Below are 26,100 nucleotides of genomic sequence, written 5' to 3'. Positions count from 1 at the left end.
TATTAAATTTCTAACCCTTTACAGAAAAAGTTTGCTGACCCTTAATCTATATGATAAAAAATATAAAAGATTTTATATTAGTATTTCCATACAACAATTTATGTATGGCTTTTTATGACCTAAAAGATAATTTTATTAATTCTGCTTGGAACCAATTAAGTATTCTTCAAGAAGACATTATTATAATACTATAAATTTACAGGTTCTGTCCTTTGTTCTATGCACTCTTTTTAGGTATTTATTTGATAGTAAAGTTGGCTATGTAGTATCACTTATGGATAAAAATAGAATGCAGAAAATTATTTTTCCTTCTTTTTGTTACTCAGAAGAATTCCTTCTTCCTCTTCATATAATCTTTTTAACAGTGAAAGTTCTATAAAGGCTATTTTTTTAAATGTTTATTTATTTTTGAGAGAGAGAGAGAGAGAGACAGAGCACAAGCAGGGGAGGGGAAGAGAGAGAGAAAGGGAGACAGAATCCAAGGCAGGCTCCAGGCTCTGAGCTGTCAGCACTGAGCCCTACATGGGGCTCAAACCCATGAACCATGAGATCATGACCTAAGACGAAGTCAGACACTTAACTGACTGAGCCACCCAGGTGCCCCTATAAAAGCTATTTTAATGGACACATGTAGCTAAACTTTTGTACAATGAAAGTAAAATTAATATTAACTATCTTTTTCTTAGGAAATACATCTTGGTTTACAATGTACTTTTATCATATACTCATAGAAAATATAAAATTAAAGTGATTTAAAATTATATGGTGAAACTTATTGCCAAACTAATTTTCAAAATTTTAATCAGATTAATAGTTACCTTTACTTCATAGTTTACTTTCTTATGAAATATTAGCTAAATTGTAATAATTGCTAACCTTACTAAATTGTTGTGAAATATGTGAGGCTATTTGTGGTTCGTGTATAGATTTTGAAATTCATGTGCAACTCTATTACAATGTCTAAAACACTCTTTTCAAGAAAAACTTTGGCTCAAAAAGGTCTATAAGCATTTTGGAGGAGGTAACTAAATAAAGTACTTCAACCAGGAAATGAATTTTTTACTATATTTTGGAGTCATCTAGAATAGAAATAATCCTGAGGGTTCATCCAGCATGCCCATAACAATTCGTAGCAGAAAGTCCTATAAAGGACATCTACATATTTTTCTCTTATTAAAAAAATGCTACTTCACATATTTTGATAAGTTGTAAAATGTTCTCTTCCAGATCTAAAGTTTCTTCCACTTTCTTTCTTCACATTAGTAAAGGAACATGAGAATTATTTATATGCATATTGCTTGTGCTTTATGTAATTGATTTTTGAAACTAACATGTTTTTCATGCTAACAGTGTTTTACTGAGGTAAAATTAGCATTCAGTAATAAAATGCACAGATCTTAAGTACATAACACAATATATTTAGCAAATGTATACCCCTGTGTAACCATCACCCAGATGGATATAGAGCATTCCCATTACCTTAGGAAGCTTCCCTTTCCGATCAACTTTGGAATTAGAAAATATTATAGATGATTTTATTTAACCTTCAAATCAGTGAATAAAATGAGTGTTGTCCCGATGCCATTTGCCTAATCTGCTTTTCATGGGAACCATGTTACTTTCTTCTCTACTCTTGGAAGGAGAGCATAATGTCATTTCTCATGTCCTGAAACGTACAAAAGAGGGAAAAAAAAATCCTAGAATAGATTCAACTAGATTTCTGGCATTTTTTAATCTTTTCCATTTTAAGCAAAAATATCTGTCATAATTATAATGAGTAAGGTAATGTAGCCTTGAAAAAGCCTCATTACACAAGGTAATCAAATAAAATAGATTGATATGTTCTATTCTGGCATAAAAAATATTTTAACCTTTTCCTGATTTATTGCACAAACTACTGGCAATTGAATTATAGGGATTATGAACACCGCTGTGTTCTGGTAGTCATTAATTAGGGCTATATTTTAAGTAGGCTTTATTAAGTGAGGGAGGGGATGTATGATCATTATAAATACAGCATTTTACCCTGACTCTCGCCAACTCTAAAGCAGAAAAATTTGGAATGAATGTGTATGGTATTTTGTCAGAATTTCTTGTGTTGCCGATGCCAAGGAACAAAATTTCCTCCTATGTAAAAATACAAAAATCCTAGCTTCTTGTAGTCGTGGAGTTCTTGCCAACTTCTCAACCCTAATTAGATTCATGTTTCATTCTAAAGTAAAGGGATATGGTAGAAATGCTTGTGAGACTTCTTTATGGTAGCTGTGCAAATGGGTTTACTTAGGCAATTTTATTTCACCAACCCTATCACCTCTATATAATGTGAATATAGCTTGGGTGACACTGCCAGAGTGGGAACAGTTTTGTGCTCATCTGCAGCTCTGGTTATAAAAATAATAGACTTTATATACCCATTCAGCATAATTGTGTCTGGACCGTGTCTCCAGCGCGGCCTTCCTTACATCGTTAATGTTCCATGCAGTATGGACGTACTAATCACAGGTTATTGTCTCAATCGTTACTGCTGGGCTTTTATGCATCCTGTGTTTTTCTTCCAGTGCCTTCCAGTGCCTATGTGTTTGCATTAGTCAGTCAAGCACACCACAAAATTGGTTTAAATTTCATTTATCTCAGTGTGTCGTTGGTCTGGAGCCCCTCATAGTTCCAACATTCACATAATTTCTACAGCACACCTGGGAGCTCTTTGGGGTCTTACTAGAATTTATGAATCAATTTTTTTAGTAAAGTGAAAGGGCTGTCTTTTATATTTGTTTGCTCTCTCCTGTGTAGATTCCATTATGACTATGGGGCTTCAGAATCCTCTGAATACTATGTGTAGTATTTATATATAGATGTATGTCAGCCTAGGCAGAAATATCAAAATATTCCCTTTGATATTAGGGAATCTCATTATGTCACCTTGTGAATGAACATGAGTAGGCTTTGACTCACCTCTTTCCTTTATGTCTTTAGAAAGGATCCTTCTTAGCTGGTTTTTATTAAAGGAAAGGAAAGAAAAGGAATAGTTTAAAGTAAAAAGACTGGCTGTGCCAACTAGGACTGACTCTCCCCATATTCTTTGGGCCGCAGGACTTTGCCTACAGTTGTGGGGCAATATTTACCATATAACACCTTATGGTTTCGGATCACAGTGAAGTTTGGCTTGAGTATTGGTTGTAGCTCTATACATGTAAAGAACAGTATTCTGACTTATTCACTACCATTGGTAACCCAAATAAGGCAACTACACTTTTAAGGTTGTTCTGAGAACATTATGCCAAAACACTGAGGTCTATTGTGACTTCTCATGGCTGGCATCTTATCTCATTTATTCTGCATTCCTGAAACTGTGAAGGACTTCAGTTTGCATCCAGACTATTTTGCCAGCTTACTAGAGGTTGCCAACGAGGTACAAATAGTCTCTGCCTCAGTGCCTCCCTATTGATCTGATTGATCATGCCTCCCATGATCTGACCCAGAAGGACCCATAGCATATTTGGTGCATGAACTTTCTAAGGAAATCAGGTTGGCACATCAGGACACACAAATCTGAAGTATCATGCCTTAGGCTCCCAAGTGACCTATGGGTCAGAGCCTTTGAACTAAATTATCCCATTACATGTGCTGCAGATGTACTAAGGTACAGAATCAGCAAACCACTTTTGAATCACCGGCACTATGTTAATTTACCCAGGGCTGTCTTCTTCTCTTCGTCTTCTAAACAAAGACTGGCCAACTTGTTCTTAAAGGTCCAAGTAGCAAATATTTTAGGCTTTCAAGCCCTACCATCTCTCTACTTAACTCTGATATTGTAGTGCAAAAGCAGTCACAGACAATACTAGACAATGAGCATGGCTGCCTTTCAATAAAACCTTATTTAAAAAACACCACCAGGGGCGCCTGGGTGGCGCAGTCGGTTAAGCGTCCGACTTCAGCCAGGTCATGATCTCGCGGTCCATGAGTTCGAGCTCCGCGTCAGGCTCTGGGCTGATGGCTCAGAGCCTGGAGCCTGTTTCCGATTCTGTGTCTCCCTCTCTCTCTGCCCCTCCCCCGTTCATGCTCTGTCTCTCTCTGTCCCAAAAATAAACGTTGGAAAAAAAAAAAAAAAACACCACCAATAAGCAGCAGGTCAGCTTTGGCGTGCTGGTTACTTTTGTTGACTCCTGTTTTATACCCTTATTCGGAACAAGTTTAGGAAACTTTCTTCTGAAGCCTTTTCCAGTCTCACAGTCTTACCTTTTGGTGGAAGAGGCTTGTAGTACATAGTGAAATTCTAGCATTTAGGGTATCTTGTATCTAACATTTAGTTGTGTCTTGGTGGGCTTTAGTAGGACTGTTTGTAAGCTCAGCTCTCAAGAGGTGACAATACCCTTAGGTATTTTGCTAACAAAACACATCATTACCAGGTCAGTCTATTGTCTTAGTGATAGCCAGCCAAGGAACCACACAACAGGCAAGGGAACCTGGCTAGAGGAAGGGGTAAGCATACTTTCCCACTACAAGAACAGAACCCTTTATTAAGATAACTAAATACAATAGTGTTCAAAAATATATTTTAAGGGGCATATTTTAAAAAATGTCTATACATATAGAAGGGTCTTTTCAAGAAATGAACACCCCAATACACCTAGCAACTTTCTTCCTAATCCCTAACAGTTGTCATTCACGTTTTATAACCACATCCTAGTTTTATCCACAGATTTGCCTACAGTATTTCATTTTTAAACATGATTTATTGTCTAGGAGAGAGGTTCTTCCCAGGAGATGCCCAGAACATCATATCCTTTGATAATCAGTAGCCCCTCTGGAAGTTTGTGCCCTACTTCTGGCTGCTATGGTTTTTGTGTACTTCTGCTAGAGTAATAAATGTATAGCTATTAAAGAATGGTCTGTCAAAGATGGCTTGAGGAACGAATGGGCAGAATAAAACTGGCATCAAGGTCAATGCTAGAAAGCAGCTACTGGGTGGTGATTTCACTTTGTTCTCTGAGAAATAGTGTCCAGAAGCCACAATCAGTAGGACTAAAACTATGTTACTTTCAGGACTGAAGATCAAACAGGGAATTGAGAAGCAGAATCATGGGACACCATTGTGACTACAACCTGAGTACTTTCTATAGTCCTTTATCCTTCTCTATGGAACTCATTCTAATGGGCCATCCTATAAGTAGTAACCCAAGTCCGGTAGTATCTTAAATGTGCCACTTGTCCCCTGATAGAGTTGATCTTGGAATAATTATTTTTTCCTAACCAAAAGATTAGGGCTTTTATTCCTTTTTTTTTTTTCTTTCAGAAAACCTTATTCTTGCATACTCTTATCAAGTGCTTGTCCTGCATTGGCAATTATTCATTCTATAACCTGAGGTTACCCCTAGCAACCAGCAGTTTCAGAGTTTTGGTTTGGTTGCAGAGTTCTCTTAAAGGAGAGTTCTCAGAATCAATTTCTAAAGGCCTTTTATATGCCACACAGCAAAACATATATATACAACAGTTCAGATTTTAACAGCTTAACAAGGTCTTTCAACAAAGTTTTAAAATGGTTTCATAGCATGAGTTATTTTGAGATTAGACAGAATTTCCATTACTAGTTAAAACAGGAGTATAATTTGCTTTTATTGATTTCTATAGTTTCATTTAATAAAACTCATCCAATGAGATGCACCACCCCATGAAATCACAGGCAGTGCTATAGTAAATACTTGTAAATATGTTTCAGAAAAGTCTCCTGGCATTAACTGAGGGCTGGGAGAATGTATGGCATGCATCCTTTCCCCCTCACTGGCATAACTGGATGGTTTTTCCCCCTCCAAAGCTCTGGAAAATACTTTATTATACCCTGCAGAGCCAAATGGGAAGCAATCAAGCTGTTTTGTCATTTGAATTAGGAAAGGTCAAAGGGAGGAGAATGTAATAGTAGATGGAGGGAAAAGTTCTTTATGAAAATTGTCCATTTTTTTCCATGTAAGGGAAAGTAATTTGTTCCTTTTAATAGATCTGAAAATCCAGTAGTAGAGACTTTTTTTGGATAGACACAGAGAGAAAAGAAACCATCAAGAATTTTAAAAGATCCCATTTCCCAAATAAATATGTAGCAAGTTGTTACTATTTATAAGATATTGTAATAATCTCTTGCACCAGTGTGATCATTTATAAATAAGAGTACTCTTTCACAGACTTTGATAATAGTAATAACTCTGGTAGTTGCCATTCAATGTACTGTTTTCCTTATTTCATACATGAAAATGAAGAAGCCTGGAGAAGTAAGGAATGTTGCTCCCCAAGCTGCACAGCACAACCATGAGGTATAGAATGTGAACTTGAACCTAGCTTTTCTATCTCAAGATTTCAGCCATAATAACTTCTATGACCATGTACTTCTCTGCCATCCATCTTAAATATAGGAGATACATATATATATATATGTAGGATATGTGTGTGTGTGTGTGTGTGTGTGTATCCACTTCTCATAGACTGAAGTACATACACACCAATAAAATCAGGTATGGTGGTTAAGTAACATATGAATGGATGAATGGAGAAGGCACTTCAAAATGCTTAAAATACATATAGCACAGAATCATATTCTACAACATTTTAGGGGATAAGGCTAAATAACACTATATAATCATGCAGACATCAGCTACACCAGTAATTCTCAATGTTTTATATTGGTACTTGCTCTGGAGAGTATAAAAATAAATATATTTATTTGTTCCTGAAGTTAACTCTCTACATCTTGCTACAATGATTAAAAAACTTTTTAATCTTTGCTGTAATATTCTCTTAGCTTGGGGCATTTTCTAAGTAACGTTTTAGCTGGACAATAGATAAAATCAAAAACCATCCAAAGAGAACTTTCAGTGATATGAAACACCTTCTCAAGCTAATAATGTTAAGATCATTCCACTATTTGAAAGAGTGTCTTCAGATCAGAGGCACCCCAGGATACCACCTCAGGACATTTCCCAGTGCCTCTAATCTTAAAAGAAAAGAAAAATGAGAGAAAAATTCTAATCCTTGAGAGATGGAAATAGCGTATATATTTATCTGTTTATATATTCTCCACATGTGTATAGCTTAGACACCTAGAAAAATATATCAGGACCCTCCACATATCAATTTCAGCTTTCTACTTCCAGGTACTGTGCCTGATACACCAAAGACACTAGGGTGGGTCCCTGCTAGTGCTAGTTTTAAAGATTTCCAAGGACAGGCTTTCACTAATGTCAGTATTTTTTAACATTATTAGACAATAAGGATATTCCAGGCCACGTCCACTTAGCAGTGTCTTAATTTAAGGATGCAACTTAGGGTACTGAGGATACTGCAGGAGCAATTATAAAAGAAAGTAGCTGTGAGGTCTCCAAAAGGTGGTGTCCCTTAATCCTATCTGCCTTAGTAGTTTCAGTGTGAGCTCACTGAGGAGAGATAGGTGAGTTGGGGGCAAGAGATGAATTGTGAATTGCAAAAGAGACATTTAAATATATCTGCAAACTAAACTCAAAGAACAAATGATTCAACATTTGTTCCAGGTTTTTGTTTGTTTGTTTGTTTTGTTTTTAAGAAAGTAGACTCTAACTTATTCTTTCCTTGATTAGGAGATAAAATAACCTTTTAGCATGTTCTTTTCTTCATAACTGAGAGCCCAGTTTGTTGGTACTTTAATCGGCAAACTGTTTACTGAGTGGGTTGGAAAACTGTACCTGCCAAAATGGATTGGTGTTTGCTCTTCTTCAGTGTAAGGTGGCTATGACCAAGAGCTGCCCCTTGTGGTGAGTTCAGCCTGCCAGAGTCTAGTACAACAGAAATGGAAAGGAGAATAGAAATGAAAGACAGATTCAAGAGTGTAACAAAGAGTTGGATCCTAAGGCACTAAGCCTGTTGGCTTCAACAAGAGCCTGCCAGAAAGGCTTTGACCACCCATGTGATTATTATCTTTTCGTCTTTTAGGCAATTTCCTTAATAGGGCATACTGTGGTGATGGCTTCCATTGATAGTCTCTAGTTAAATGACTTTTTCTGAATCACCAAGTCAAGAATGGAGCAAATAAAGATGGAAAAAATATTCACTTGTACACAAAGCTTCTTTCTTCAGTTCTCTGACACTGTAGTTAATGCCTAATTATACTGACACTCCTACTGTACAAAAATATTGAGAATGCAGATATAATTTCCCAGCTAATTATTGCATTATATGGAAGTGACATGTGTGGAGTAATAAATTAACATTGTCTTCATAAGAGCCAGTAATTGTGGACTTTCATATTTAAATTTTCAAGTGGGATGAAGTACACTTCTCTCATGACTATTCTGATTAAATGAAAAATCCTTTCTATATTTATGAGTAAAATACCACCTTCTTTTAGCAGATCTTTACCACTGATGTAGGGTAGTGAGATGCATGTGAGTAAATTATTACTGACAGAGAAACCCAAGGTATGTCAAGGGGATGGCTACCAGCAGCTACAACAGTCTAGACTATGCCTCTTTTCTTTTTTTTTTTAATTAAAAAAAATTTTTATATTAAGTCTAATTTATTGTCAAATTGGTTTCCATATGACACCCGGTGCTCATCCCAACAAGTGACGTCCTCAATGCCAATCACCCACTTTCCCCTCTCCCCTACCCCCCATCAACCCTCAGTTTCTTCTCAGTACTTAAGAGTCTCTTATGGTTTGCCTCCTTCCCTCTCTAACTTTTTTCCCCCCTTCCCCTTCCCCATGGTCTTCTGTTAAGTTTCTCAGGATCCACATATGAGTGAAAACATATGGTATCTGTCTTTCTCTGCCTGACTTATTTCACTTAGCATAATACTCTCCAGTTCCATCCACGTTGCTACAAAAGGCCAGATTTCATTCTTTCTCATTGCCAAGTAGTATTCCATTGTATATATAAACCACATCTTCTTTATCCATTTGTCAGTTGATGGACATTTAGGCTCTTTCCATAATTTGGCTATTGTTGAAAGTGCTGCTATAAACATTGGGGTACAAGTGCCCCTATGCATCAGCACTCCTGTATCTCTTGGGTAAATTCCTAGCAATACTATTGCTGAGTCATAGAGTAGATCTGTTTTTAATATTTTGAGGAACCTCCACACTGTTTTCCAAAGCGGTTGCACCAGTTTGCATTCCCACCAACAGTGCAAGAGGGTTCCCATTTCTCCACATCCTCTCCAGCATCTACAGACTCCAGAATTGGACCCACAAATGTATGGCCATCTAATCTTTGACAAAGCAGGAAAGAATATCCAATAGAAAAAAAAAACAGTGTCTTTAACAAATGGTACTGGGAGAACTGGACAGCAACATGCAGAAGGATGAAACTAGACTACTTTCTTACACCATTCACAAAAATAAACTCAAAATGGATGAAGGACCTGAATGTGAGACAGGAAACCATCAAAACCCTAGAGGAGAAAGCAGGAAAAAACCTCTCTGACCTCAGCTGCAGCAATTTCTCCCTCCACACATCTCCAAAGGCAAGGGAATTAAAAGCAAAAATGAACTATTGGAACTTCATCAAGATAAAAAGCTTCTGCACTGCAAAGGAAACAATCAACAAAACTAAAAGGCAACTGATGGAATGGGAAAAGATATTTGTAAATGACATATCGAATAAAGGGCTAGTATCCAAAATCTATAAAGAACTCACCAAACTCCCCACCCGAAAAACTATGCCTCTTTTCTTAAACATGGCTCAAGCAGTACATGCGTGAATCATAATGAAGGAAATTTCCTTTCATTTTTAAAAAACACAATCATTTACACCTCTTCAACTAGAACAACAGAATTCCAAATATTATATTTTCAAATTTAAACTAGGAAATCATGGTGGAGCCTGAGGGAGGGGAGAAGGAACTCAAGAGTGACTCTGTGAGATTGGTTGCAAGAAATGCAGTCTCTACTTCTTTGATTTAAGGCTTATCAGTCATAGGGGGTGCAGTTAGGATTTGTAAAACTTTAAAGGAAAAATAAAACTACATTAAGTGTGCATTTTTACACTGACGGTAGCATACAACAACTTACACTTTTGTAGTTATAGTCAAAGTCTGTCCAAGTCTAAAGATGGCATTGGATTAAATACCTTTTGGTCATCAGCAGTGAGGTCTCCAAATCAGGGTGAGAGGCCACTTTGTGTAAGTTTTGCTCATCATTTTGACAAGGGTCTGCTAAAAATGTGCCTTTAGAGTTGACCACCTGATTATGAAGTATATTGAATACAGGCTTTCTCTGTATTTCCAATCTGGCTACTTTGTTTTCCATTTTACTTCCAACTTAATATTTTTAAAACCCATACAGCTTTTCCTGAAAGTCTAAGGAAGCTTTTCACAAATTGTTCAGGACCTGCTTGGAGGCCTCCAGATGCATGTTTGGTTACACCAGTCTTTGCTAACCTTGAACATTCTAGGATCTAATCTGAAAATTTGGTCATTTCTACTGCCTTTGTTTTGCCTCATGTGAAAAATCAATCTTTCGCATACATCAAAACTTTATGAAGAATTTTAAGCCATAATTAGGGATGCATATTTAAAATTTAGTGATCCGTGTTAATAGCAATGCAAATAACTTAGCTACGGTGTAAAATGAATTACCAGAGCCCTTTCTGGTGATGTATGATGAAGTTTGCATGTGGACAAGCAATGATAACTAATTAATATATGGCACGATTTGTTGTTTGCTTGGTATTTGGGAAGTATCTTATGGAATGTGTCAATAGCAAGATGCCTTCTCATTTCCAAAAAATGTTAAAATAGGAGAAAAATGTGATTATTACAATGGGGGAAATCAGCGTTTATCTATTGGATTTTATAGTGCCGAATTGGAGACACAAAAACATCAGAAAAGTAGTATTGAAATAGCTTACTGGCTTCTGATCTACCTGAGATAGTCCAGTTTCCACCCATTGTCCTGCCATCATTATTGATCTTTCATCGCAAAGGCATCCTGGCTTGAGTGATAATTTATACGGCTATTCTACTTATTGGACACTGTTGTTGGTGACAATAACAGTAATAAGTCTCAAGAGAATTGAAAGTTTGATATATAGTATATCTTAGAATGCGTGTAATAAATTCATGTAATCTTCAGAAAAGCCCTATTAGAGAGGTCTTTCCTTTGTTGAAGAGGATATGAAACTCACTGAGATTAAATGACCTGCCAAGAAAATACAGCTAGTATGTGAGAGTACCAGGACTGCAGTGCAGATGTCCAGGGCAAATAAATTCTAGTGAGCTTAATAATCATAATAATAGCAATAGGAATCACCATCATCATCATCATCATCATCATCATCATCATCATCACCTTAATAATAAAGCTACCATTTATCCAACAGAGGTTGGTGACAACTGTTTGTTCCATGGAGCACTTTGGCAGTCTGGTGAAGCCTATGGACATCTTCTCAAATATTTTTTAGTGCATAAATGAAATGTATAATATTATAAGGATATGAATTTTATCAGCACAGTTATCAAAAAGTTAAAACTAAATATGATATGGCCATGTTTTTAAAAAATGTATAAGGGGCGCCTGGGTGGCGCAGTCAGTTGGGCGTCCGACTTCAGCCAGGTCACGATCTCGCGATCCGTGAGTTCGAGCCCCGCGTCAGGCTCTGGGCTGATGGCTCAGAGCCTGGAGCCTGTTTCCGATTCTGTGTCTCCCTCTCTCTCTGCCCCTCCCCCGTTCATGCTCTGTCTCTCTCTGTCCCAAAAATAAATAAACGTTGAAAAAAAATAAAAAAAAATGTATAAAATAAGATCTTACAGTATTATCTAATTATTACTGTAATCCCAAAGTAGTGATGAACATAAAGATTATTTTGAGATTTCTACAAGTCTAATGTGATATGAAAGTACCTGTGACTTCTATTGGCAACAAGGTGACAGGTTCTGCTAACTAGTGTGGTTTGTTACTTTCATTCATAATTTCAGGAAATTCTAAATTTCATTTGGAGGTTAGTGAAACTAAAGATGCAATTTTTTCCCATATAAGTTCACAGACCACCTCCAAATTTATGAACCCGCCAAATTTTCCAGATTATGAACTCCTACCTTAGAATAAACCTGCAAAATAGCTGTTATCACCCCTGTTTTACAAATGACTACTCTGAAGCCGAGAGTAATTAAATGGTTTGCCTAAGATCTCTCACCTAACAACCAGGAAATGTGTCAAGTGACATTTTAGAGTCTGTATTCACCTCCTCCAGTTCCCCAGTGGCAACCACCATTGAAGTGGGGATTATAGTATCCATCCCACTTTGAGACTGACAACACCCGCAGGACTGTTATCCTGATCACATGTATCTCCTTCAAAAACCAGTGATACCCTGATCAAGATTGCAGATATCCAAAGAGAAATTTGAGGTGAGGGCTGTGCACCCGACTGCTTTCATTCAATTTGCCTTTTCTCATGCTCAGGCTCCCCAATGTGGTCCTCAGGTGGCTTCCCAGAATGATAATTATTTCCAACATATTTGGTGCTATTTCTACTGTAGCTATTTTCCTCTTCTACCTTTAGGTGATTACTGGGGCTGCTTATTACTATTCTCACATGAGGAAAATTGTTTTTCTATACCTCCCTTAGCTCAATACAGGTACCTTTTTGGATACTTTTCTGTAATCACTATAATTCCTTAGCCTCCTTTTATCTAAACTATACCTATTAAATTTTCTTAACTCTTCTCAAAGCTAAATTGCCTCATCTGTTTATGATTTTCCTTCATTTTGTCTGAATACTTAAAAACTTACAAAGTATGCAAAGCAATTGTTAAAGCTCTAAGTAGTCCCAGGATGCATTTATTAGTTTCTATAATTGAGTCTTACTGATTACACCGTCTGTTATTATCCTTATGTTGTACTAAAGCATACCAAACCTTAAGGATTCCTTTAAAAAATATTTAATATTTGAGGGGCACATGGGTGGCTCAGTTGGTTAAACATCCGACTCTTGATTTTGGCTCAGGCCATGATCTCGCAGTTCATTAAATCAAACCCTGCATCAGGCTCTGTGCTGACAGTGTGGAGCCTGCTTGGGATTCTCTCTCTCCCCCTCTCTCTGTCCCTCCCCTGTTGCGCTCTCTCTCTTCCTCTTTCTCTCTCTCTCAAAATAAATAAATAAACATTTAAAAGTCAATAAAAATTATTTCGCATTTGAAGAATGCTATTTAAATACCCACTTGGTGATTCAGTTGTTATTCCTCATCCTCTGCTCCTGCTATGAATGATGGCCGTTTTATTCTAGTGAGTCTTGAGTGTTGAGGGTTCTCATCTTTGGTGGTCAAATGATGATGACGTAGGGTCTGCTAGAGATGTATTCAGCCCTTTTTCACTTGAGAAGGAAACAGCTTTTGCTGCATGGCTTCCAGGGTAAGAGTAGCTTATTATTCCATTATTGAAGGAACCTGAGAAGTTTCACTCGTATTTAATGCCATTTTATATTGCTGTCGCTCTAGATAGCCTTCCTAGATGTATTTATTTGTGGCATTTATAATGAATCTTGTAAAAAATTTATATATTTTTAAGAGCTTTATAAAATAGTCACTACAGATTCAGCTTACAACTTTAGTTGTTGAACCAGTGCTTGCTTGATCTGAAAAACTGCTGTTGCCTTATCACCAACACTAGCAGCCACATCATCATCATCATCTTCACCACCACCACTGTCACCCATAATAGCATCTAGTTATGGGTTTGCAGAGTTTGCAGGTACATATCTATACACACGTGTGTGTTTTTAAACACATAAATATATATATTTAGTCATTCACTCAGCACATGTTGACTGAGAACCTTCTAAGTTCCGGGTACCACTTTAAACTCTGCCCTCATCTTGCCTCCATTCCAGGCATCAAGACTGATAACAAACTGGATAAAGAGGTAAAGTGGTATGTTAGATGAAGGGGACAGCTGAGGAGTAAACTAAGATAAGGAACAGAGACAGGGTATGTGGGGAGGAAGTGGTCTGAGTTTGTGTTGCGGGAGAGCCAGGAAGACTTCATCAAGATGGTCACGTTTGAGTAAAGATCTGAAGAAGACAAAGAACCGAGCTATGTGGATATGTTTATATTTATTCTTTTAGAGATTGCCTAAGTTCTACTTCTGTCTTCTCTCCACTTCTCTCTTAGAAAGCTACATGTCTGAGTGACTAGTTTCACTTAGCATAATACCCTCCAGTTCTATCCACGTAGTTGCAAATGGCAAGATTTCATTCTTTTTGATTGCCAAGTAATACTCCAATGTATATATACACCACATCTTCTTTATCCATTCATCCATCGATGGACATTGGGGCTCTTTCCATACAAAAAAGACAAAAAATCATATGACTTCACTCATTTGAGGACTTTAAGAAACAAAACAGATGAACATAAGGGAAGGGAAACAAAAATAATATAAAAACAGGGAGGGGGACAAGACATAAGAGACTCTTAGAGAACAAACAGAGGGTTGCTGGAGGGGTGGTGGGAGGGGGGAATGGGCTAAATGGGGAAGGGGCACTAAGGAATCTACTCCCGAAATCATTGTTGCACTATATGCTAACTAATTTGGATGTAAATTTTAAAAAATAAAAAATAAAAAAAAGATTAAAAAAATAAAATTAAAAACAAAGAAAGCTACATGTCTGGACAACATTATTTGGATACTTACAACAGTATCATTTCTTCATTTACTTATTTGACGAGTATCATCAAATGCCACTTGGCAGGCCCTGGAGGTGCAGTAATGAACTAACTAGATCCCTGTTCTAACAGGAGCACTTCAGTTGAGGGGCTTTGCTCAGGCCAAACATCACCTCCTCTCCCAGGCTCTCCCCAATGTTTTCCAGTAGTTACCCTCCCTTATTTGTGCATGTCTCTTTCCTAAAACTCAACACATTTTTAATATCACAGCCAGTTATTGCCTCTGCTGGGAAACTCTGCCCTCTTACAAGGAAGCAAGCCTATTTTGTCATCTTTATATACAAATAAATTGTATTTGTATATACAAATAAATAGATTGGCAATATGGTCTATTACTAAATCTGGGCAACATTTGTGAGATAAAGGGGGCACTGTTAATAATCATGCCAAGACAAAGGATATAATCTGCGACTGCCAAGGGCAAACATGGATGTATGGTCACCCTGTGCTCTGTTACTATCTCAGTAACTGTTGAATAAATACAGTTTGCTCCTGAGCAAACACCTTTACTGAAATATGACTTAATATTTTCCTTTTTGCTTTAATTGAGGATCAATATATAGGAAATGATGTTCAGAAAAGTGTTTCTGCCTCTTTTGTAAAACTGTTATTGGAGACTCTGTTATTTTCTTCAATGTTCCTCATATAAAGAGACACATAATAATAACTCTTAGAATTGAACTGTGGAAAAATTGTTGCTTTTTTCAAGGAGCTGGTGGTATGCTTTCTTTTCCTAGATAATGAGAGCTCTGTAATACATCAATCTTCCCTCTTACCCTGGCAGCTCAAGCTAGGGCTAAATTGTATCCTCAAATTGCGGTTAGGGTATCATGTCAGGTTTCCTGGTTGTGACTTTCTTTTTCCTCTGACATTTATTGAGCACCCACTATGTGCTGAGCTCTGTATGTAAGTTGGAAATATGACAGAGATCCACACAGATTTGATATTTGCTTTCATGGCATTTTCTTGGTTCTTGAGAGTTTGGATACTTTTTAAAAATATGACATTAGGCCCTTTTCTTATAAGAAGTCTTGAATCCTTTCTGGAGAAGGTAGGTATAAAAATACAAATCAAATGAAGATCAGTAACCCAGCATATTAGATGGGAGTGTGGTGTTTTGGGCAGGGAAGGCAGGAGGAGAGTTAGAGCATGAAGTCACTTGAGTAGACCAAGAGCCCTAAAGCTCATATTTGCATATTATTGTGGGTTTGTGGGGGGAGGGGGGCAGGGGGGTGAGGTTTCAGACCCAATATTGTGCTTTTGAGGAAAAAAAAACGGCATGCTTACAAAAACAAAATTACTTTTAAAACTGTATTTAGCATCTTTACTAACATTAGTAAAGACTGCTTGATCAAAGAAAGCATATGAGAGTATTGTCATAATCCAAAAATACTGTGCTTGTCTACAGGCTGTAGAGAAAGTAGACTTAACTATTGTGTTTTAATATGATATCCCCCAGCATTGAATGAATATTTGAGTTCTAGAATATAGAGTAGTCTGTGTTTGCAGGACAAGAAAATAAGTACTATATTTTTTAAAACAAATAACCTGTCCACTTATAGAAGGTGAAGTCGGCTGTTGGTCTTAGAGGAAGGCTTAAAGAAGCCGCTGTAGTCTTCCCAGTCAGGAGAAAGGGATTAGAAGTCAACAGGAAAGCACCGTTTTGGCTGGTAAAACACCACCATCAAAAACAAGAAACATGTCTTTATGTTTATTTAGCAGGTAACAATGTTGAGTAAGGAAGGTCAACTGAAGGATGGCTACCTCATTTAGGCAGTTCAGTTATTCTGTTTGGGCCTGGGGAAGAGGGGGAGTGTGATGGGTACAAGAGGAAAAGCTGATGGGGAGACGCCATGAGAAGCAGGGGTTGAGAAGGATAGAGAGAAGGTGGAGAAGGCTGCTTTCACAGACTTGTCTGTGTTGGAGACTTCTCTTCTGCACCTGCATATTGAAGTGTGTATGCAACTGGTAGCACGAAACACCTGACCGATGTATTGTTTTAAAAGAATCAAAATGGTGGAGATCTCGAGTCCCACTGATTCTGAGTGTTGATTATGTTGCTTTGACATGAAGGAATAAAATTTAAAACTGAGATTGACATTAGCTTGCCATGTAAGCTTTTTTTTAAGTCTATCTACCAAATACTCTAGATAACGCGTTCTTTTTATTCCTAAAGGAAATGTGAATATAGTCAGTTACATTTCCTCTTATGATATAAATAAAATTCCTATTTCTTTTAGCCTATGTTTATGCCATATTTTCAGCCTTCTCTGCTCACTATTGTTACCATAGTGACATTTATGGAGGGATCATGTGTTTTCAGTAAGTTTAAAGGCTATCTATGGACCTTAACCACCTCAAGAGGAGAATTCACTGAGATCTAGAGTGCTTTGGATGACATTGTAAAAATTGGATTGCCTGAAAACACGGGTTTGTCTCACAACAGAAGCCTTCTGTGCATACATAGAGAATGATAGGGCTGGAAAGGGATCCTCAGAAGCCATTTATTCTGTACCGTCTCCAGGCGGAATGGCAGCTGAACCACAATAGGTGTCTGCACTTTTAGTAGTAATGTAACTTACCCTAGACTGCCCATTCCCCCAGCCAGTTTACCTGTCAAATAAAAATAACCTATGGCCTTCCACTTTGTCATCATCCCTTTCCTGGTTCTCCCTTGGGTACTCAAGGATGTTCAAAACTGAATACTGGTGACCACAGACATAAAAGGCTGAACTTCAGGGTAGACCTGACCAGAAAGTAAAACCTATTCTTGGCTTTGCACAGCAGGGAGAAATTGCTTTACCTATTATTCAGTCATGACAGCTGTTTGAGCTGGAGCTCTGTGAAGAAACCACTGCTCCACTCTGTGAACTGGGAATTCCAAGGTCACTGGCATGGCTGGAAAAGATGATTGCAGCAACTCAGCCCATGGTATCATAAGACGATGTGCTTCTGAGAACTTGTTCTGAGCCTTCCACCTGACCAAACAGCATCACCACCATCATTTATAAAATACTAACACTTACGGTGCAGGAAAGTGATACTGAGACATACTGGTCTGTGTCAGGGTGAAGCTTACTTCTTTGAAGATTGAATTGGGGAGGCTACATGATTAATTTGAATAATTAGAGGAGGCTCTTTACTTCTTCATTTGATCTTGGGATTGCAGTGTCACTTTAGGTAAAAACCAAAGATATGTCACCTACATCATGAGAAAATAAAAGCTTTTAAACAAAGAAGAAGCCACTCTGACTGGTGTGAGGTGGTACCTCAGTGTGGTTTTGATTTGTATTTCCCTAATGATGAGCGATGTTGAGCATCTTTTCATGTGTCTGTTGGCCATCTGGATGTCTTCTTTGGAAAAGTGTCTATTCATGTCTTCTGCCCATTTCTTCACTGGATTATTTGTTTTATGGGTGTGGAGTTTGGTAAGTTCTTTATAGATTTTGGATACTAACCCTTTATCTGATATGTCATTTGCAAATATCTTCTCCCATTCTGTCAGTTGCCTTTTAGTTTTGTTGATTGTTTCTTTTGCTGTGCAGAAGCTTTTTATTTTCATAAGGTCCCAATAGTTCATTTTTGCTTTTATTTCCCTTGCCTTCGGAGACATGTCGAGTAAGAAGTTGCTGTGGCTGATGTCAAAGAGATTGTTGCCTGTTTTCTTCTCTAGGGTTTTGATGATTTCTTGTCTGACATTTAGGTCTTTCATCCATTTTGAGTTTATTTTTGTGTATGGTGTAAGAAAATGGTCCGTTTCATTCTTCTACATGTTGCTGTCCAGTTCTCCCAGTACCATTTGCTAAAGAGACTGTCTTTTTTCCATTGGATATTCTTTCCTGCTTTGTCAAAGATTAGTTGGCCATACATTTGTGGGTCCAATTCTGGGTTCTCTATTCTATTCCATTGGTCTATGTCTCTGTTTTTGTGCCAATACCATACTGTCTTGATGGTTACAGCTTTGTAGTAGAAGCTAAAGTCAAATATTGTGATGCCTCCTGCTTTAGTTTTCTTTTTCAACATTACTTTGGCTATTCAGGGTCTTTTGTGGTTCCATACAAATTTTAGGATTATTTGTTCTAGCTCTGAGAAGAATGCTGGAGTAATTTTAATTGGAATGTAATTTAAGTATAGATTGCTTTGGTTAGTATTGACATTTTAACAATATTTGTTCTTCCAATCCATGAGCATGGAATGTCTTTCCATTGGCAAGGATGTGGAGAAACGGGAACCCTCTGGCACTGTTGGTGGGAATGCAAACTGGTGCAGCCACTCTGGAAAACAGTGTGGAGGTTCCTCAAAAAATTAAAAATAGAATTACCCTATAACCCAGCAATAGCACTACTAGGAATTTATCCAACGGATATAAAAGTGCTGATATAAAAGTGGGGCACAGGGGCGCCTGGGTGGCGCAGTCGGTTAAGCGTCCGACTTCAGCCAGGTCACGATCTCGCGGTCCGGGAGTTCGAGCCCCGCGTCAGGCTCTGGGCTGATGGCTCGGAGCCTGGAGCCTGTTTCCGATTCTGTGTCTCCCTCTCTCTCTGCCCCTCCCCCGTTCATGCTCTGTCTCTCTCTGTCCCAAAAATAAAAAAAATAAATAAAAAATAAAAAATAAAAGTGGGGCACATGTACCCCAAAGTTTACAGCAGCGCTTTCAACAATAGCCAAATTATGGTAAGAGCCCAAATGTCTATCAACTGATGAATGGATAAAGAAGATGTGGTTTATATATACAATGGAATACTACTTGGCAATGAGAAAGAATGAAATCTTGCCATTTGCAACAATGTGGATGGAACTGGAGGGTATTATGCTAAGTGAAATAAGTCAGTCAAAGACAGAAATCGTATGTTTTCACTCATATGTGGAATTTGAGAAACTTAACAGAAGACCAATGGGAAAGGGAAGGGGAAAAAATAGTTTCAAACAGAGAGGGAGACAAACCATAAGAGACTTTTAAAGTCAAACAGGGTTGGTGAGGGGTGCCGGGGAGAAGGGAAAATGGGTGATGGGCATTGAGGATGTCACTTGTTGGGGTGAGCATTGGGTGTTGTATGTAAGCAATGAATCATGGGAATCTACTCCCAAGAGCACACTGCATACACTGTGTGTTAGCTAACTGGACAATAAATTATATTAAAAAAATAAAATTAAAAAACAAAGAAAGAAGAAAGCCAAATTTGAGGGGAGAGGAGATGTTGTTGAACTTGAATCTATATTTCTGAAGAAGAATCGCCTGGAATTTTATAAAAGCAAAGAACACAAACATCATCTTTGTGTTTATATTAGGGAGTAAGCATTTTAAAGCGTGCAGTATGTATTTTAAACATTTTTTTCTTTTTAATCTTTCATTGCACCTAAAGAATGCTAATAGTTACCAAATTGTTCTTTGGCAGAGTAACCTGGTCCTCTCAGAAAAGAAAAAAGAAAGGAAGTGTGATAGGATGTGATTGTAGCACAAGACAAAATTATGGGTCCTCAACCCTGAGCAGATATTGCCTAATCCAATGATGCCAAACTAAGTTACCCAGGAGCATCTCCCCTCATTGCGTTATGTACATTACACAGCAATGAACAACAGTTTCCATGGCTCCTAATAACGAGAATTTTCTCTTTATTATGAGAGCAAAGTGGGGGCTTACAGATAATATCTGAGCTTATCTTTGAGCTGCTCAGCCTCCTCATCTACGTGCCACAGCTTCTCTCAACTGGCGCTGGTTATCTCAGGAATAAAGTTTTCAGTCTCTAGAAACAGATTTCTTCCTACAGCCTGAAAACAGAAGGACAAAGATCTTGTTATGTGCGCTAAGATGGTTGAGTGGAACGAGCATGACTCCTGGCCTGTTGCTAACTGTGATCAGCTTTTCAAATCCACATGGAGTGCATTCCCAGCAACTCGTGGCGTAGTGAGGAACACGGATGTTTGTAATGACGCATTCCCGAGAAGCAGCAGTTCTAACAGCCCAGTGACCTAGCTTACTCATTCCAGTTTCTTTGTGCAGAGACCTTTTATTTTCCCGAGTCCTTCACCATGTGCTAACAATTAGACAGTGACTCCATAAATGAATGCCATGGATGGTGGGTGATGTGTTTTCTTAGTTCTTTATTGAAAACATATGGAGATGTTTATATATAAATAGAAAACAATAGAATGCTGCCATCATGTTAGCAGCAGCTAATAAAATTCTACATGAATAGAAATTAAACATGTCTCTACCTACGCCAGAATTCTGGTTTACTGACATCTGAACATCCTGTGTAATTCAGCTTGAAAAGATGTTTTATTATTTTAGGCTTTTTATTCCTAGTTGGGAGGAAATTGTGGGGCAAGACTTGTTTGCTTTTTGGGGATTTTTGTTTTGTTTAGTTTGGTTTTTGTTTTGTTTACTCTTTCCTTTGCTTAATCAAATTACTTTATTAGCAGGGATGATAAATTCTGCCCAAGCAGACCTTTTATTATGATCATGAAAAATAACTTTAAACTCTATGCATTTGTTTAACTACAGTCCCTGTGTTTTTAAATTAAAACCGAGGACTTGTGGCCTGACACTTGGGAGAAAGCTTCAGCAGACAGGGTGGTGGAGGGTGGAGAGCTTTGGAAAGCAGACCTCTGCATCTGAATTCTGGCTGCTCCACTGACTGACAGGGTAACCTTGGAAAAGTTAGGTAATGTTACTAAACCTCCATTGCTTCCTCTGTGAAATGGGAACTACGTACCGCTTGTCTCACAGAATGGTTGTGAGAATTACCTGGCATAAGGTGGAAAGCATTTCCTACAATATCTGGTAATAGGCAGCCCTGAAAAATGCCACCTGTCATCTTTGTAACAGCTAACTGAATGGTTTATGGGGAGACCATCCTTGGAAGTTTGAGAAGTATAGATGCTTAGTAGTAAGACCAGTAAGGACAACCTTATTAAGTGCAAATTCTGCACCAGGCTTCACCATGAACTCTTTCTTACAACTCCGTGAACTGGCTGCCATTGTCATGCCCATTTCACAGAGGAAAAAACTGAGAGGTTACATAGACGGCATGAAGTCACACAGCCAATGACTGATTCATCTGAGAATTGAACCCAGTCTGAGTAATTCCAAAGCCCATACTCTTTTATCTCTCTGCTAAACTGGCTGCCACACATACCGTTAAAAACTTCATTATATACATTATTTCTTTATGTTCCTAGCAACATCCTGTGACATTGTACAGGGGCATTCACAAACTGTGGAGCCCCTGTCCCTAGGACGTCTGTTCATTTGCAGCTGAATCAGAGGCCAAGAAGTTCTTAATGCACATTTTGTGAAGAGTTCTGGCAAGTTCAACTCACGCAGCCACTCTCACTGTGATCCACGAAGGTCTTACCTTTGAAGGTGCTCAAAGCTGCATATGCACTGGCTCATTATTCAAGCTTTGAAAAAGAGCATTTCTCCCACCCTACCGATGGAGAAGCCAGAGGCCAAGATGACAAGACTTGGGGACAGAGAGAGAAAGCCAGTGACCCCCTTGGTAGCCCAGCATGGAATAGAATAGCGTGGGTCTAGGGCTGTGTCGCCTCACCAGGCTGCTCCATAGTGTTGGGTCTCACAGCCAAACTGCTGCCTAGCCCCACTTTAACCTAAATAGTGCGAGACTAGGAGCACTCTGTCTAATTTTCCTGTTGGAAGGATGGGATCTGCCTGTGGTATGGGAACCCTCACATATAAGATTATCCAATTATGTTTTCATTTGCAGATTATTGTGATGTTTCTATTCTCTTTTTTACAGAGGGTAGAGTTTGGGGTAAGAATTAGCAGGACATATGAGGGGAGAAGGTTAGGACTGCCAAATAACATGTCAACTTGCTGACCTAGCATCAGTGTGCTAGCTAAACCAGCCCTGAATGTGAGACATTAATGCAAACATTGTGAGTATTATTAACTCTAATGATGCTGCTGTTGTGCAGTAGCCACAGCTGAAAGCTGAGATGACACATTTGATTATAAGTGCCTCAGGTCCTTCTCTGAAAATCACCATGAAGACAGAAACCTCCTAGAAACGAGAGTGGAAATGTGAGAAGACTTCTGCTTTGTTAACTTTATCAATCATTAGCAACAAAGCATGTTGCTAATCCCAGGGGCCACCCCATTCAGTCCTATAATTGCCTGCAAGACCCTCCTTTAGAATCCACCATTCCTGTTCTTGCCCTTGTAACAATAGTACGCTTCCATGGCAAGTTAGGAGATCGTCGTAAAAAGGAATCTGTTCTAGAAAAAAAACATGCAGCCCTCGGACTGTTATGTAAGTGAGAAATCATTCTAATTCAGAACAAGCCTTACTTATCACTCCATCCTATGCTAGTGATGGCAGTGTGGAGTCCTGGGAAGTGTAGGATTCCAGACTCAGCTCTACCATTTGCAACTGTGTGACGTTGAGCAAATCACTTGACCTCTATAATCCTCATTTCCTTTTCTGTAAAACAGCATCAACCTTATAAAGCTGCTTTGTCTACTTTATGGGTTATAGAAGCAGATAAAAGGAGATTGCAAATGTGAAACCTCTCTGGAAGCCCTGTGCAAATGTTATTAATTGACTTTTACTGGGTGAGTATTAAGGAATGGTTAGCGGTGCCATCCAAGGATAGCGTGGGAATAACTCAACCAGGTAGTTGTTGGTAGTAGACCAGTCTTGGAGAAGTGAATGGCTCCTGAGAAACAGAAGGTCAGGCTAGTTTTTAGGTCCTTAAACTTGTGAGTCTTAGGGCTGTGTGGCAATTTAGTTGTGCAACCTGGCGACAGCGTCTTATATTCTAAGCCCTTGCAGTGACAATATAGGCTACATGAAACCACTGTGTGCTTTCTTAGCAGACTTTATTTAGAAAGAGCTTACAAACTAGTGGCCTGACACAGTTGCCAGGGTTTCAAGTGCTCTGGTTGTACACCAGAGAGAGCAGTGCTTCATGTGTTGTCCTATTAGCTCCCTCCCTGGGGATTCAACAAACGGAACAACAACAACATCAGAAATCCAAGACAGACCTGTCGGTTTGATGCCTTTAAGCTTCAGCAGAACTCACAATTAAAATAAGATCAAATACTCATTTAGAGGAAAGAAAAATGGAGAAATAGGTCCGCAGGGCATACCTTCTTTTGTCTGAGCATGACTCACACTATCTGGAGGTACCTACCATGTAGGAGGAATCGTATCCTGGTACACACTAGGCATTTAAGAAAATTGGTGGAAAGACTATTATTGCTAGCAGAAATAATTGAGTAACTTCAATATTAAGCCTTATATTTCCTTTCATTATATTTTTTTAATCCTTCCAAGTCAACTTGTGTTTGGCAAATCCCAAGATGAGTAATTGTACATCTCAGAGCACTTAACTAACATGCAGACCAGACCCGAGGTCAGGCAGAGAAGCGTGTGTTTTGGTAAGAATTGCTGAGGAGATAAAGCATTTGATTATTATTGTTTGATAGTTCCCAAGGAGAAAGCACAGAGGCAACAGATAACGAACCAAACACTTTTCTCTTCTGTTTAGGCAAATATTTCCAACTACAGCCTGGTGATGGAGTCTGATCTGGGAACCTTCTTACCCTCTGGGCTGCAATTCACTGGCAGCGAAAAGGCCAGGACCATCGTGGAGGAGGTCATGAGCCTGCTGCAGCCTGTCAACATCACACAGGTCTTTAGGGCTGGAGAAGGGACAGACATTAACTTCTGGATCCAAGCTGGAGTGCCTGGTAAGACCAAAAGATGAAGTTGGTGTTCCTTAGGTTCTGCTACTGATTTAAAATAAAATTGCTATTCAAACATGCCACAGCGGATACTGATAGGCCAGTTAATACACAGAAACTCTAAGCTTTGTCCATAATCTGATGACTTCCAGACTTGGAATAATAATACTCATTTGTATTTTTTTTCTAAATTATAAGTTCCTCACTCCCAGAAATTCTGCTTTACTGATTCCTGGATTGCACCTACAAATATGTTTTGTTTTTTTTTTTTTTTGGTTATTTTTTAAAACAGGTATCTAAATGGTGATCTCATGACCAAAATTTGAGAAATCGAGTACAAAGCAATTATTACTACTAATATGCATCTAGTTCTAGCTCTGTGCTAGGAAATCTTTTCTGACCCAAATAATTCCCTACCCAAATACCATGGAATCTGAAATTTTACCAGTAGAGCTTTATTTTTTGAGGGTAGGGTACTTCCTACTCATCTTTTTTTCTTAATGAAAACTCTTGGACATAAACTAATCTCACATGATCAGTGATTTATCAGGTTGATATTTTTAAGACAAGTCCTGGGGAGGGATAAACTTACAGAATAGGAGTTGGCCTCAAGAGGTCACAGAACTAGAACGTGAAACAGTCTTTGTATACTGCTTCTCAAATTTGCCCTAGACTGGCCATGGGAAAGGGTTATTGATGATATTAAGCATCTATGAACTGAAGTTGTTCCTTCCTTATATCCATAATCAAAAACATTGTTAAAGGATCTATTTGTATTATGCCATTCAGTAGTTTTAACGTTACTGTTTCCAGAACAATTTCTGTGGCTACAGAACATTCATAGGTGCAAAATAGATTTCACCAATAGCATGCTGCATGGATTTAATATTTTTAAAAAGCTTATCCTTAAGATATTGTATATTTTTAAAGCATATTTTAAGTTTGAAGGTTTATAATAATCTTTCATAACTAAAAATAGAAGGAGCTTTCCTTTATTCTAATACAAGGACCTAGATTCTGTTTCATGGCGTGTGTACATTTTAACCATATTTTGAAATATCATTTGCATTGATGGGGCTGTGCATCATCTGGACGGATCTGAGACTCCTCACATTTCTGTCAGTTCTAATTATGATCAAGGTCTAAGGGAAGGCAATTTGCCCTTTTAAGCTATATGGAATAATTTGTTTGAATTTTAGATTTTTCCCAAGGCTTAACTTTTTTCATAGGGATGTTCTCAAAAATTGAGAAAGCCTGAGTAAGTTTGTGGGGTGGTAAATGTGAGGAAAAGACTGACAGACTGTGGGTGAATTGAAGTGGAGACCGGGGGTGTGTGGAGGGCCGGGGAGGAGCTGAAACCAAAACCAGAAGTAGAACAAAGAAACTTGTAAAATCTCTGCTCCCAGGGTCGCTTGCTTTCGTTGCACTGGATAATTGAGAATTTGCTCTAGCTTTATTCCTTCCATGTAGATGTTCATAAGAATGGTTCTGTTTGCAATTAACAGGTTGGTTTGATTGTCTTCACAAAGGTAAGGAGGCCTTTTCCTCTTGCCAACGTGAGGTCAGATTTGGTCACCAACTAATGGAGTGGAGTGGGGAATTTGAGCTCCATTATGGTTTCTTGAGAATTAATACAAGTTACAATTTCTTGAGCTCTTGTTACTGATCAGGCACTCTATGAGGCTTTTGTAGACACTCTTTTTTATCCATAT

At 38.3% G+C, this 26,100-nt stretch overlaps 1 protein-coding gene across 1 annotated transcript in view; it reads left to right on the top strand.

Annotated features, from left to right (window-relative positions):
- The window catches only part of CPQ (carboxypeptidase Q), a 346,392-nt gene that overhangs the window by 247,216 nt on the left and 73,076 nt on the right, over positions 1-26,100 (top strand). The window contains exon 6 of the mRNA XM_047089017.1: positions 24,193-24,394. Coding sequence (XP_046944973.1) covers positions 24,193-24,394 — 202 coding nt within the window. The remainder of the gene's footprint in view (positions 1-24,192; positions 24,395-26,100) is intronic.

Source organism: Lynx rufus, unplaced genomic scaffold, assembly GCF_022079265.1.
Source record: "Lynx rufus isolate CCGP_SWC_20201006 ecotype Redwood Valley unplaced genomic scaffold, mLynRuf1.p SCAF_26, whole genome shotgun sequence".
Taxonomy (NCBI): Eukaryota; Metazoa; Chordata; class Mammalia; order Carnivora; family Felidae; genus Lynx; species Lynx rufus.
This window is presented reverse-complemented; position numbering and strand designations above follow the sequence as displayed.